At 34.1% G+C, this 12,414-nt stretch overlaps 2 protein-coding genes across 2 annotated transcripts in view; one reads left to right on the forward strand and one right to left on the reverse strand.

Annotated features, from left to right (window-relative positions):
• Positions 1-1,018: 1,018 nt before the first annotated feature.
• LOC110446675 (muscarinic acetylcholine receptor M5-like) lies at positions 1,019-7,007 on the reverse strand. The gene is made up of 2 exons (XM_021491934.1): positions 6,451-7,007; positions 1,019-2,433 (listed from the first exon to the last, which is right to left on the reverse strand). Exons 1-2 carry the CDS (start codon positions 6,894-6,896, stop codon positions 1,665-1,667), a joined length of 1,215 nt encoding a protein of 404 aa, XP_021347609.1. The 5' UTR covers positions 6,897-7,007; the 3' UTR covers positions 1,019-1,664.
• A 3,186-nt stretch (positions 7,008-10,193) lies between these two features.
• Positions 10,194-12,414, forward strand: part of LOC110446699 — a 28,191-nt gene continuing 25,970 nt past the window's right edge. Inside the window, exon 1 of the mRNA XM_021491986.1 lies at positions 10,194-10,341. Coding sequence (XP_021347661.1) covers positions 10,282-10,341 — 60 coding nt within the window. The 5' untranslated portion in view covers positions 10,194-10,281. The remainder of the gene's footprint in view (positions 10,342-12,414) is intronic.

A 12,414-nucleotide genomic window follows, 5' to 3' on the forward strand; every position in this document is an offset into this window, starting at 1 on the left:
CATACGACAGTAACATGTGTCTATATTTTAGCTATACGTCAGTAACACATGTCTGTATGTTACTGTAGTAATGCTAACAATAGACACATGTTATTGTCGCATGCTAATATATAGACTCATATGTTACTGTAGTAATGCTAACAATAGACACATGTTATTGTCGCATGCTAATATATAGACACATATGTTACTGTAGTAATACTAACATACAGACATGTGTTACTGGCGTATAGCTAACATATAGACACACTGTTACTGTCGGATAGCTAGCATATAGACATGTGTTACTGTAGTAATGCTAACACATGTCTGTATGTTAGTATTACTACAGTAACATATGTGTTACTGTCGTATAGCTAAGATAAATGCATGTGTTACTGTCGTATAGCTAATATACAGAGATGTGTTACTGTCGTGTAGCTAACATACAGAGATGTGTTACTGTCGTATAGCTAAGATAAATGCATGTGTTACTGTCGTATAGCTAACATATAGACATGTGTTACTGTAGTAATGCTAACATATAGACACATGTTACTGTCGTATAGCTCACATATAGACATGTGTTAGTGTCGTAAAGATTTCATTCAGTCGACATTAGCTGTGTCCCTCTGCCTCCACAACACTAGAGAATCCTAAGATTGATTTTCGTACATACATTGATCTCTAATATATTTTTGTATATATAACTGTGTGCATGTAGCATGACTGGGCCACTGTTCTACCGTTAATCAGAGCGACAGTACATGTATAATGCTTTGTTTATTTCATATGTATTATTTTTTCATAACAGTTCCCTAAAATCTGATGTTCATTTTAGAAATGATTGATCAGACCTTTGGTCATACCGGGAAAAAGTGTTTAATGCATACTGACAGTTTATCAGTGGTACATGTACGGAGATCCGTTATCATTAAAAAGGTATAAATGACACGGACATAATCAAAACAAATGCTCTTAAAATTTACATTTTAAATTTTATTATAACAATTTTGCAAAATACAAAACCATAGAAAAAGAGGAGCAGGAAGTGCACCATTTTGAACAAAATAGTGTACATTCCAGTGTATTGTCATTATTGTTTCATTTAACAAAACAAATGTAATTGATAAAACATATTCAAATATTGAACAACTGCAACACGATCCATTAATATAAAGTGAGCGTTTTTCCATGTATTTTTACACGTTTTCCACATTGGATGACGTCAGTGTTTATGTGATACTTATCCCACATTGGATGACGTCAGTGTTTATGTGGTACTTATCTATCCCACATTGGATGACGTCAGTGTTTATGTGATGTTTATCCCACATTGGATGATGTCAATGTGTATGTGGTACTTATCCCACATTGGATGACGTCAGTGTTTATGTGATACTTATTTCACATTGGATGACGTCAATGTGTATGTGCCTATATCCATATTAATGCGATAATCGATGTCGAGATTTAATAGTGCATTTGTAAAACGGTTTGTCACTACTTCGATTAGCATCACTCAAGTTTTCATAGAATAACATATATTATCGCAGTAAAGTGCCAAAGAATCAGACGACAAGTCATACCAGCTTGAATGATTCTCTCCGTAAAACATCCTTATTACACAACACTGAGTGGAGGTCCGTCCAATCAAAATATTGCTTTTTCAATGTACATGTATTTCATTTTCTGCACAACAATTCACGGAAAGCGTTCCTGAAATCCGTGCTACTGAAGTTATACAAAAATGGATTGATTGTTGAATTACAGTAGGACATCCAGAAGGTAATCACAAACACGTTTGTTGACACTTTATCTGGTGCTATAGCACTGACGTCAAAAACGATGTGAAATGGAAGCCAGGAGATTATATAACCAATCAAAATGTAGGTTAACGTTATGAACACTCGCCTCTCGTGTCGGTCGTTTCTTCTGTCACTTTTCAGCTGTTGCCTTTGCTTTTTTACATCATCGTTGTTAACCATTGCTGCGTCGGGTTTTATTTGACTAGTCGACGGAATGGTTATAATGGAAATGGGATCGAGGTGGATTCCGTTTCGATTAGGTGGTGACAAGCTTGTTGGTGACTTCTTTATTTCTATCTTTTTGTTCGCGACTGTACCTTTTGCAACTGCGCTTTCCTCGATGGAATCTTTGGACTGACTTTCGTCGATCTTGTTTGATATGCCATTGACTACCCTAGACGTGCTAGGCTGGTCTTGTACCTTCTGTAGTGGTCCCACCAAATTTAAATTATTTCTTTTTCTCAAAACGTAAAAAACGCGAATGTAACAAATGAGAAGTATTGCAAAAGAGCCATGGTGTCCGATGGTTGCTATGACGATCACGAATTCTTTATTATTTGACGGTTCCCATATACATTGCCCTGGTACGGCATTGTTCACCCTGTCTAACACACACGGAGGCAGCCACAACACGATCATGAATACCCTGCAAGTAAAATGAATATATGTTATGAATATGCTTGTGTTTCTTTTGTTTTGTTTTATCTTATATATATATATCATTTCGTTTCGATGCGATTAAACAGCAAAACCTTGAAGCTAAATACATGTTTGAAGGAAACATATGTTGATAATTCCAATGATGTTCAGCTAACAGGATTAGAGAAATCGTTTATAAATTGTTTGATAATATACAAAGTGTACCTGTCCAAAAATCCTATCGCCTGACATGATTATTCCGTACACAACACCAACGCGAAGGTCATTTATTGTGTATGGTAAATATAATTACTTCGGCGTGTGCTTTTCATTATTGAATCTCTTCTTCCCAATTGTAAACATAAAACCAGATCAATGATAGTTTTCGATAGTTGATTTAAAACTGAAATAAACAAAGGAAGTGCCAGGCGGTGTTTTTGTTTGTACAGAATAATAACATATCATGTTCAATAATTGTCATCAGAGGTATGAGTATAGATTAACGGTACATATCCATTTACACAATGTTTACCTAGGAATTAACAGCGCAATTAAAATCGTTTCAATGTGTTAAGCTTATCCCAGAAGAGGTAGACCTCAGATTGACGAATCAAATTTCTGTAATATTTTAGCAATCCGAATATTCTGCACTACATATAGCAATTTAGAACCGAATGCCAATACAAGCTATGAGTTAGATCAAACTTGTATTCCGAACAAAGAATACCACATTGTTGACAAAGCCGCAATTCGTAGTAAAAATTAGATATATCAGATTTATCAACAATCTGTTTCAACGGCAAGACTATTGACCATGTCGATCGTATATACTCTCCCGAACATAAAATAATGGACAATGCAAATACAACATGATCAGCCGGGATGGTTCACTAACAATGTATTTGACAAACGTGACAATTTCAATTTTCGATTATGAACTTTCCCTTTTACGATAGTTGCATCCCTGCGTCTCCCACCTACGGTGTAAATATATCGCAGCTGATTCATTCTCCTAATATCACCATTTCCGATATCGAATACTGACTGACAAACTTACAACATATCATGTCGAGAGATACAAGCGTATGAAGACTATGTGAGAGTTTTGTTATCAACATCATGATCTCATTCGGAAAATAGTCAATGTCATTGTTTATATAGATGTATACCTGTTCATGAAGTTCATTAGTGTGTTTTTCGGTGTCCTTGTCACTACCACGGTTCAGCCTACTTTGAGGACAGGGCGTATCTAGGATTTGATAAAAGAAATAGCATAGCGGATGTCGATAAATGAGAGGATTCTCACCCTTCAAGTTGACATTTTTGTGAGCGAATAACGGTTTTGATGATTGACCCTTCGGTTTTCCCTAAGTGTTCATTATATTGGATATCAGTGACCTTATATACCATTTTTGATATCTTGTTTCCTATATAAGACATATCATATGGCATAGAAAGAATTTCATAATAAATTTTGAATATTCATTATTATCTGAATGTCTTATAAAGAATATAAGACATCTCGTATAATTTCTGTATCAGATATTTGATATACCATTTGAGTATATATACAGGTATATAGAAATTTAATGAGATATTTGTAGAACTGTGTAAGATATATTATATCATATAGATATCTGAACAAAACTTGCCATGAATAATTATTTAGTTGCCTTGCAATAATTCTATTTTTTTTATCATGAGTTGCTTGGTATATTCCGAACAAATCAACCGCAACCAGAAAGAATTGCAATCAAAGAGGTTAATTTACATTAACGTTTACTTTTTATTTTAACTTCTCTTGAGATTTTTTTTATATTTCACAAGGGATTTCTATCACATCCTTTGAAGTTCGATAAACAAGTCGTGATTGCTAATAAACTCGTGTGCTAATTAGCCATAGGCATATCTTACTACCTAGGTCTTACATTACATTACTTCTCTTTCACTATAGAAGTTAGATAGTTGGAAGACAACCAAACAATCTTATTGCAGATACGCCAGACAACAAAATCAATTGAAGAAAAATAAACTTATTTTGGAAATAGATTTTTTTTTTAACTGAAGTAGAAATCAAATATTTATGATGTTTTAACGTGTGCTATTTTTTTCGTAATGTTTTTTATGTGTTTGTATTTGTCATAATATTCAATTTTGGGGTTTTTTTAAAAGAAAAAAGAAAAAAACAGTCTTGATGCCCTAGAAACTTTGTTTATCGGTTGTAAACATTTTGTCCGAAGGACAATTGTCGGAAATAAATCAAGACCCAGTCAATCCGACAGGAAATACGTACAAGCCGTCACTACGACAGGTATCATAACGAGGTAGTTAATTATGCATTTGTATGGATAGCCTATACTTTCAATTGATTTCTCCAAATCCAATTTAGCAGTTATGAGTTAGCACGTACAGTGAGCATACTTCAGAGTTAAATTGATAGGATTCTCCACGTACTGAGTAACGTTCGTACAAACTGATGAACTGATGGACAATCAAACACGTGCGTATGTCAGTGAAATTACTCTATTAACAGCTTACCTATTTTTATATTAACTGATTAAAGGGTAAATGTAATTACCTAGAAATATCATCACTTTGCATTTCTGTTTTAATTGTTGAGAGAATAACGCGATACCTTTTCATGGATTATTTCATACAGATGACGTGCTGACCGGTGTTATTAAATACATCGTTCCGTCTTGCTTATACTATTGAACAATATTTATTCGTTTTTAAATATTACATGAACAGTCATATTCTTAATAACAAAATGTGGAAAATAGGAATATTGAATTTCATTTGAACATAAGTAACTCTTATCAATTGATTAAAGATGTTCGTTTTTGCTATTTGAGTTTTATATTTGTAAATAAATCCATTTAAGAAATGTGTTACTCAAATTTTTTCAATAAACCTTTTTACCGTGAACGAAAACACTCAAAGCATTCACCTCTATTAATACTCCCCTTGGTCATTATTCTCCCTTTACGACCTTTCTATTATCCAGGTTCGTTGTCTTACCCATTGTTATTAGTTCAATCTACCTCTCCGTAGTGTTTTGCAGGAATATTATCTCCATTTTAGTGCAAAATACTTGTGAACTTATTGTCGTTATAGTTTCCAAGTGCATGTTTCAAAAATTGTACTGCAATTTAATTTCTTTGAAGTGTAACAACTATTTGTCTAATACATTATAAGGACAATACACTTTTAGTGCTATAACGTGATTTAGTAATCAGGGCAAACGTCACCTTCTGTACCTTTTAAACAAGGAAAAGTGATGGAATGACTGAATATGGACTGAAGTAAAAAAGATAACAACACCAAACCGTTAAGACAAAGGATAACACACCACAAAACAACTACGAAAAGGAAGGCCCACTACACAGCAAACCTCGAATAGAGTCTGTTGTTTTAACAATTATAGTACTGATGTATGTCACCGAGAAAGCGGATAAACCAGCTGGTAGATCCATCGTATTGTTACTTCACGTGAATAGGACTTAGTATGTTGTTAATTCACTTTAAGAGGAAACACACAAGCTAAGGCTAGCACTTCGGTATTACGTTATCAGTTCTATACAATGTGTACTGATGCTGCAATCCATATCTGTATTGTGTGTCACAATGACATTATACACAACTAGTATCACTTTTCAAAGGGATGATTGCATTATCAGTTGAGAGCGAAGAGTAAATTGTTGTTAAGAATTGGAGCACACGTAGCGTTGCTTGTATGATGATCTGAACAATTTTGCTCAATTCTGAATAGGATTTTCTAGTGTTTTCAGGCATTTTATGTTAACATTCACGAAAACAAATACCATGGGGGCTGCGCTAAAGTGGAGACACATTGCGTCGTATAGCTTACGTATTGCCAAATTCCTCGTTGCTATCAATGGAAAAAAAAAATGCTCCTTTATAAAGCACAGATAAAAGAAGACGAAGAAGAGACGAAATTCTGTCTAAGATACGTTTGTAATGAATTCCGCTTTAAAAGAGCACATTCACAATTCCAACTTACCAGACAGCAATGATAAGCCGAATGCACTTGCTCTTATTGTGATGTGCCCGGTAGTGCACGCTCCATGTCACTGACCAGAATCTGTCTATAGATATTACTATAAGGGTGAACACAGAGGCGAAGGTCATTCCGTAGTCAAAGAAAATCCAAACTCCGCACAGGAAGGACCCGAAAGGCCAGTAGCCGAGTACAGTGTTGGTGGTGTAGAAACTCATGCCACACACTGCCACTAATATATCAGTAATTGCAAGGTTGATGACGTAGAAATTAAACACTGTTTGTAACCTTTTAGTTTTCGCCACTGCTACTAGCACTAAACTGTTTCCAAATATTGTCAGAAGCACAATTCCGTACAGAACTATACCAGTTATGACCCGTTTCCATGTCACAGTGGGAATATCATCAGTGGTTGTTATATTAACAGAAGTCGTGGTCGAGTTATTCATAGTCGTGATTAGCAGTGAGCGGATTGTTACTGACTGTAGGAGACTGAATGACACCAGTTAACCTTACACTGGCCAATCTGTGTTATAAACAGTATGTACAATGTATCTGGTATTCTTACAATAGGTTGATCACTGTGTGTGTGTATAGAGGTGGATGAAGTAGTGATATACTGATCTGTAAGTAATTCTATTGACCCAACATACCTGTAATCCGCCAATGATTGGGGAGATATTAACAAGTTCGCGCTTATATGTTCTCGTAACCAGCAGGCGTAGTAATCCAATTTGAAAACATATGGTCGCCATGGTATTATGTCCATCGGTACATAGTACGTAATGTTGCGTGGCGTGACCATGATATTGAATGACTGTTCAACAGAGTAGAATAGGTGAGACCCTAGGGATTCTCGTTAAATGTGTGAAAAATATGCCTTAGAACCCCTGCACTGCGTCTAAGCATGATTACGTACTTGTTCGTTCGATTACAGTGCGATTTCTATCAACAATACCACGAAAAGGACATGTTTTCTAGTTTACGTGTTTCCTTAGCGCTAACAATACCACGATTCAAGAAATACCTAGTTACAGTAGTCTAGTTTCACATAACAGGTCGTACATGGCTAGCATTATTATTACTTATAATACTATAGAACGAGGCATCTCACGATAACAGTATTTACACTTACAATAATACATTACGTTGTTTATATGAAGACTACAAAAAAGGAGGACACATATCTCTGGCATTCGACACCCTAATGCTTGCCTTGTATTCACCAACGCTACTAAAAACAGGAGTTCTCAAACTGAGTTGATTATCACTTACGACAGCACAGAACAGGATTGATGTAGTTAAAAGTACTGATGAATTATAATGGTCAGGTTGTGTAGAAAACTGTTACTTTGTTCGGCTTTCTACCTACCACCCACTGATCATTATATAATTTTTAAAGTGTGATTCCTTACTACGTATTTTTACTTGTTAGGTGATTTTGAACAATAGATCTCCGAGATTTGAAATTACCATGTGGCCGTTATTAACTCTGGTACTGTTAACATGAAGAACTAGTGTAAAGATATACATTATTTTTATCCATTGAAGCCAAAATAATATTGTTATGTTGTTTGTTGATACAGATTTTATATGTACCTTTTTGCCTTTTGCTATATTTCTACAAATATTCCAGAACAGATTAGACATGTATAGTTATTCTGTTTACTTTACGTACCACTGCTGAATTTGAAAAGGGAAAAATGACCTGTAGTGCAGGAAAACGTTCATTAACTCTGACTTACTCAATCAACATGCTATTTGTTTCAATAGCTGCAACCTCACATAGTATTTCCTGAGATAATCTAGAGTCGCAAAGTGGGTTACTGACTGCTGGGGGAGTATAGGTCCCCGAGGTCGAAATTAACATTTTGGCTGAAATTCAAGCACGGTTTAGATGAAATTTCAGTTTGAAACAAACATTCTGTTAGAGCGAAAGGTTTTGTTATTCAGTTTTTAATCCAAAAATATCTTAAAGTCAATTGGAGCGGTAGATATCCTCTTTGTCTGGTTTCCTGCATCAACTTACTACACTTTTAAAATGTCGCTTCTTGACTTCGTATTTCTAGCCATATTATCAATATGATTATTAACAGTACTTTACACTAACATTTCCAGTTAAAAAGAACATTCCGATCTTGGCTTATTATCACTAAACGTACAACAGAACAAGATTACACTCTGACAATGACACGGAACAGGCAATATCTTGTAAGCCTTCTTTGTACGTACAATACTACAACACTAAATTGAATGCATGTGATTGCACAAACACGGTATGAAAGAATATGTTGAAATCAAAATAGATGCGGTGTGTATTTTTGATTGAATTCATTCATATCAACACTCAAGGGTCCAATTGATAACTATAAGGACGACAACAGAAATTGATGATGAAGTGTGAAGGTAGACTGTGTGTTTCCTGCTCTCGCCAAATGATTTCTCATCTGGACGTTGCTCAGGAAGTAAATACTTCAACCTTTTAAATGGCATACTTTAAAAAAATATTGATGTTCAAACGTACTTGCAGTTGAAGTACTATTTACATGATGATTAAAGATAACTGTTTCTTATTCAAAATATCAAAGTTTTTTTTGTCGATTCTCTTAAGAATATCTCTTTGAAATATAACAAAATTGTTAAATAAAAGTAAACGAATCGGACACGAAACTAACTTGTTTCCACTAAAATGCGAGTTATTTATATTGAAGTTGTTGCAAAACAAAGATATCGTCCTTGGTGTCTTTAACGACGTGTCTTGCTTGTGTAAAATATTTTGGAATTAAAAGACACAAGGAACACAGCTAAGATACCTACTTCAATTGCACTGGCTCCCATGTGATGGAAGTGATACCACAACACGACATTAAGATATTGTGATTATGTGTGCTATTTCTCATGCTTTACTTGTAATAAAATATATTTAAATTTTGGACTTTGTTTATTATGCATAAAGGACTATTTAATTTCATCTTAAAACTATTATGGTAGGGATATTTAATTTTATAAGGTATACATACAAAATGCATCATGATGACTGCCATTTCAAGGGTATATGCATCAAACGTTTGGCAGTAGATTATTAAGAAATATTATGTTTATAATATGGAATATTATATTTATTAACTTATGATAGGACGTCATATACACTTGAACAAAAGAAACAGAAAAATATTTTACGACATTTACGTCATAATTTTTGTTGTTATAAATTTCATCAATAATACTTTATCCGCAACTTATTGTTTCAAGCCTCTGTACTGCAAATGGTACACCCCAAATATAGCTGGAGTATGATGGTATCTTTCTATTCTATGTATCACATTGTACTTCTATCTCATAATCTGTATAGAGAGTTGGTCGCAAGACCATAAACAAAATTAAATAACCCTTATATTGCGTAAACACAATAGTGTTACAGCATGTTTTGGTGCGATATGTTAGGCCCTTTTGAGTACTTTTAACTTAAAATAATCTATCAACAATGAAACCTTTTTCAGACTTGTTATATCTATATTTTTAAACAAATAGAGTATGCACCAATCAAAAGGAGATTTGTATAAATAATAATAACATAAATGTGTTATCTAAATATTTGCTTTATTTTATTATAAATGACATGAGCAATTTGACTATTAAAATGATCCCGTGAATGACGTATAATACACGACATCCTACTTCAGACCACTTTATATAAATATGAACTCGCTTCAACTTTGAACTTTAAACTTTGAACCATACGAAAAGCACAACAATAGTATAAATTCACTTCCTGTTGTGATAATTCCTCAATGCCTATGTTTTAGAGACGTATACTTTGGTTGGACGAGAATAATGGGCAAGGAAGTCGACTTACTTAATGCTGTAAAGAATAACGACCAACAGAAATTACAGGTAAATAGATAATAATTTTAGTGAGGTGACGTACCGGACGTGATATTAATCTTAACAGTGTCGCCAACACTCTCACACTGGTACATACGTATCTTGTCTGGGAGGCACATGCGTCACGCCTATATACATTCTAAATCATTAGATTTGTATATATATATACATAGGAAGTGTATATGAATAACAACATAAATGTGTAAATGTGTTAAAGATAATGTATTTGTATTATATGTATAACAGTGGTTAGACTGTTCCCCCGATTTGTATATGTGTGTTTGTGTGACTATAGTGTTACATTCCAATATCTGGTGTATATAGTGTCACTGTTCGTTTTGACAAGTCTTTAAGGTTTCACACATACATAAATCAGCCTATACTTAGCTACATTACTGTAACGTGGCGATAGTGAGATGTATCGGGTGATGGTAAGGTGAAAATGTATTACCTTCGGTTCTAAAACACTTCCTACTTTGTCACAGAGGGCCTATATAGATAGTTACCGAAGCATGGCGGGTACGTTATCAGTTGGTATATTTGTCCTGCCTGTGTTTGGCTTCTACTGAGTAAAGCCGTGCACGTTTTCTACTTTCTACGGGAGCCAAGCAAGAACTTCATATCTGAAGATTTTGCACGTGTGAATCGTTTTACTGAAACGAAACAGGCTCTCCATATTATATTAGCATAGTGTTCACGTGCTATTATTTTCACGGAAATAAAACGTGCACTTTAAAAACAAGAAGCGTGCATATGTTATGATTTCAACGGAAGCAAAATGGGCACTTCATATCTATCAAGGATTCAAGTGTAAGTATTGTACGGAAGCCAATGAACTCCGTCGTTAAATATGATGCTTATGTTATGCTTTCTATGGTAGCCGGAGGGTACTTCAGATTTACTTTACTTTTTAAATTCAAAAAAGAAGATTATAGTATGGCGACCAGAATTTTTTTATAAACCGTTATATTGGTAAGGATACTTGGTTACTCAATAATACACTATAGCAAAGGTCAATCCGCATATTTAGTGCATTCAGATGAGCGGACAAATGGAATATGGACTTGTGTAAGTATAATGGGATGGGGTGTTGAAGTATTATCGAGAGGAGGGAGTAGAACCCCAGCTATACTATACAAGCCCTGGTTTGGTCCCTGTGATAAATAATAATAATAATATACAACATTTATATAGCGTCCTATATAATTTGTAAAATTACTCAAAAGTGCTTTACAACATATAGATAATAGTATTAGTTATAATTGATAAAGGGATTGAGCAACAGGCTTTGCCTATAGAAGCTCTCTCCATGGCTTCCTGCATACTTTTGATAGTTGAAAACATTGGATATAATATTTACATAGATACATTATATTTCATCTCATCTCATAACACTTGGGTACATTTATTGCGAGGTAATATACAATAATTAGGGTGGATCAATATTTTCATGTTTTAAAATTACATTATTTCATGTGATACATGGACTTGAGATAAAAAAATAAACAAAATGCAAACTTTGCGATATTGATATTTAATATAGTTGTAAAATATATGTCAAGACGAATTAAATATACCGTTATAAATATGCTCAGTATTCCAAATCGAATTAATTATATGGATATTCGTCTTGACCTTGAGCCACTAAAAGTTTGCCACGGCATCATGAAATAAAGCAAAAACTGATACATGCATGTATGCTGATAAAAAAAATGTACCTGGACTTAGTTGAAGTAGATATGTCTTAAGATGAGTTGGAAAATCAAATATATTTGAACCGTCCTGTAGCATAAATGTATTTATGCACACACCCCATCGATTGGTTGCTCTGTAAATCAGTATTATTAGTGTTACCATTTAGAATAGCATTTAAAGATATTGTATTATGGAAATCTACATCATTTAATATAAGATCCTGCATAAGAGTTTTTCGATCATCTGTATAGTGAGGATATTAAAAAAAGAAATGGTAAGAGTTTTCAATTGCGTGACTACAAGGACTGTTTTTCAAGTGATCTTTAAACAGATCATAGTTAAGTTGATTAGCACCATTTCTTAATTGACACAATATTATATGAGTAT

This window comes from Mizuhopecten yessoensis, unplaced genomic scaffold, assembly GCF_002113885.1.
Source record: "Mizuhopecten yessoensis strain PY_sf001 unplaced genomic scaffold, ASM211388v2 scaffold2929, whole genome shotgun sequence".
NCBI classification, from domain to species: Eukaryota; Metazoa; Mollusca; class Bivalvia; order Pectinida; family Pectinidae; genus Mizuhopecten; species Mizuhopecten yessoensis.